This window comes from Palaemon carinicauda, chromosome 2 (genome assembly GCF_036898095.1).
Source record: "Palaemon carinicauda isolate YSFRI2023 chromosome 2, ASM3689809v2, whole genome shotgun sequence".
NCBI classification, from domain to species: Eukaryota; Metazoa; Arthropoda; class Malacostraca; order Decapoda; family Palaemonidae; genus Palaemon; species Palaemon carinicauda.
This window is the reverse complement of record NC_090726.1, coordinates 102,223,424-102,225,733: the sequence shown is the minus strand read 5'-3', so window position 1 is coordinate 102,225,733 and position 2,310 is coordinate 102,223,424. Positions and strand designations below refer to the sequence as shown.

General features: G+C 42.9%; 1 protein-coding gene across 1 annotated transcript in view; it reads left to right on the top strand.

Moving 5' to 3' along the window:
* The first annotated feature begins 222 nt into the window (after positions 1-222).
* The window catches only part of LOC137618833 (uncharacterized membrane protein DDB_G0293934-like), a 2,165-nt gene continuing 77 nt past the window's right edge, over positions 223-2,310 (top strand). Inside the window, exons 1-2 of the mRNA XM_068349045.1 lie at positions 223-1,792; positions 1,888-2,310. The exon at positions 1,888-2,310 is cut by the window's right edge and continues 77 nt beyond it. Of these exons, the coding sequence (XP_068205146.1) occupies positions 223-1,792; positions 1,888-2,310 (1,993 nt within the window). The remainder of the gene's footprint in view (positions 1,793-1,887) is intronic.

Below are 2,310 nucleotides of genomic sequence, written 5' to 3'. Positions count from 1 at the left end.
ATGGCTCTCCGCAGACAGATTTCGTTGAAGTCATTGAACGGAGGGCTCTCAACAATAAAGACATAACGTAAAGTGATGGCTCTACGCAGATACATTTCACGGAAGTTATTGAACTGACCGCTCTCAACAATAACAACATAACGGAAAGTGATAGCTCTCGGCAGACACATTTCGGGGAAGTCATTGAACTGAGGTCTCTTAAATATAATAACATAACAGAAAATGATGGCTCTTAGCAGACACATTTCGTGGAAGTCATTGAACAGAGGGCTCCCAACAATAACAACAAAACGGAAAGTGAAAGCTCTCCACACACATTTTGTGGAAGTCATTGAACGGAGGGCTCTCAACAATAACAACATAATAGAAAGTGATGGCTCTCGGCAGACACATTTCGTGAAAGTCATTCAACTGGGGGCTCTCAACAATAATAACATAACGGATAGTGATGGCTCTCGGCAGACACATTTCACGGAAGTCATTGAAAAGAGGGCTCTCAACAGTAACAACATAACGGAAAGTGATGGTTCTCGGCAGACACATTTGTTGGAAGTCATTGAACGAAGGGCTCTCAACAATAATAATGCAACGGGAACTGATGGCTCTCCACAGACACATTTCGTAGCAGTCATTAAACGGAGAGCTCTCAACAATAACAACATAACGAAAAGTAATGGCTCTCAGCAGATACATTTCGTGGAAATTATTGAACTGACGGCTCTCAACAATAACAACATAACGGAAAGTGATGGCTCTCGGCAGACACATTTTGTGGAAATCATTGAACTGAGGGCTCTCAACAATAATAACAGAACAGGTAATGATGGCTCTCGGCAGACACATTTCGTGAAAGTCATTGAACTGAGGGCTCTCAACAATAATAACATAACGGAAAGTGATGGCTCTCGGCAAACACATTTCATGGAAGTCATTGAAAAGAGGGCTCTCAATAGTAACAACATAACGGAAAGTGATGGCTCTCGGCAGATACATTTCATGGAAGTTATTGAACTGACGGCTCTCAACAATAACAACATAACGGAAAGTGATGGCTCTCGGCAGACACATTTCGTGGAAATCATTGAACTGAGGGCTCTCAACAATAATAACAGAATAGGTAGTGATGGCTCTCGGCAGACACCTTTCGTGGAAGTCATTGAACGGAGGGCTCCCAACAATAACAACAAAACGGAAAGTGATGGGTCTCCGCAGACACATTTCGTGGAAGTCATTGAACTGAGGGCTCTGAACAATAATAACATAACAGAAAGTGAGGGCTCCCAGCAGACACATATCTTGGGTGTCATTGAACTGAGGGCTTCCAACAATAACAACAAAACGGAAAGTGATGGCTCTCAGCAGACACATTTTATGGAAGTCATTGAACTGAAGGCTTTCACAAATAATAACATAACGGATAGTGATGGTTCTTGGCAGACACATTTCATGGAAGTCAGTGAACAGAGGGCTCTCAACAATAAAAACATAGCGGAAAGTTATGGCTCTCGGCAGACAGATTTCGTTGAAGTCATTGAACGAAGGGCTCTCAACAATAACAACGTAACAGGAAGTGATGGCTCTTGGCGGACACATTTGGTGGAAGTCATTGAACGGAGGGCTCTCAACAATAACAATATAACGGAAAGTGATGGCTCTCGGCAGATACATTTCGTGGAAGTCATTGAACTGAGGGCTCTCAACAATAACAACATAAGGGAAAGTGATCGCTCTCAGCATACACATTTCCTGGAAATCACTGTACTGAGGGCTCTCAACAATAATAACATAACGGGTAGTGATGTCTCTCGGCAGACACATTTCGTGGAAGTCATTGAACTGAGGGCTCTCAACAATAGCAACATAACAGAAAAGGATGCCTTTCGGCAGACACATTGCATCAAGTCATTGAACAGAGGGCTCTCAACAAAAGCAACATAACGAGAAGTGATGGATCTTGGCAAACACATTTCGTGGAAATCATCGAACTGAGGGCTCTCACCAGTAACAACATAACGGGTATTGATGGCTCTCGGCAGACACATTTCGTGGAAGTCGTTGAACGGAGGGCTCCCAGCAATAACAACAAAACGGAAAGTGATGGCTCTCCGCAGATACATTTCGTGGAAGTCATTGAACTGAGGGATCTAAACAATAATACTATAACAGAAAGTGATGGCTCTCGGCAGACACATTTCGTGGAAGTCATTGAACAGAGGGTTCCTAACAATAACAACAAAACGGAAAGAAATGGCTCTCCGCAGGCATATTTTGTGGAAGTCATTGAACTGAGGGCTCACAACAATAATAACA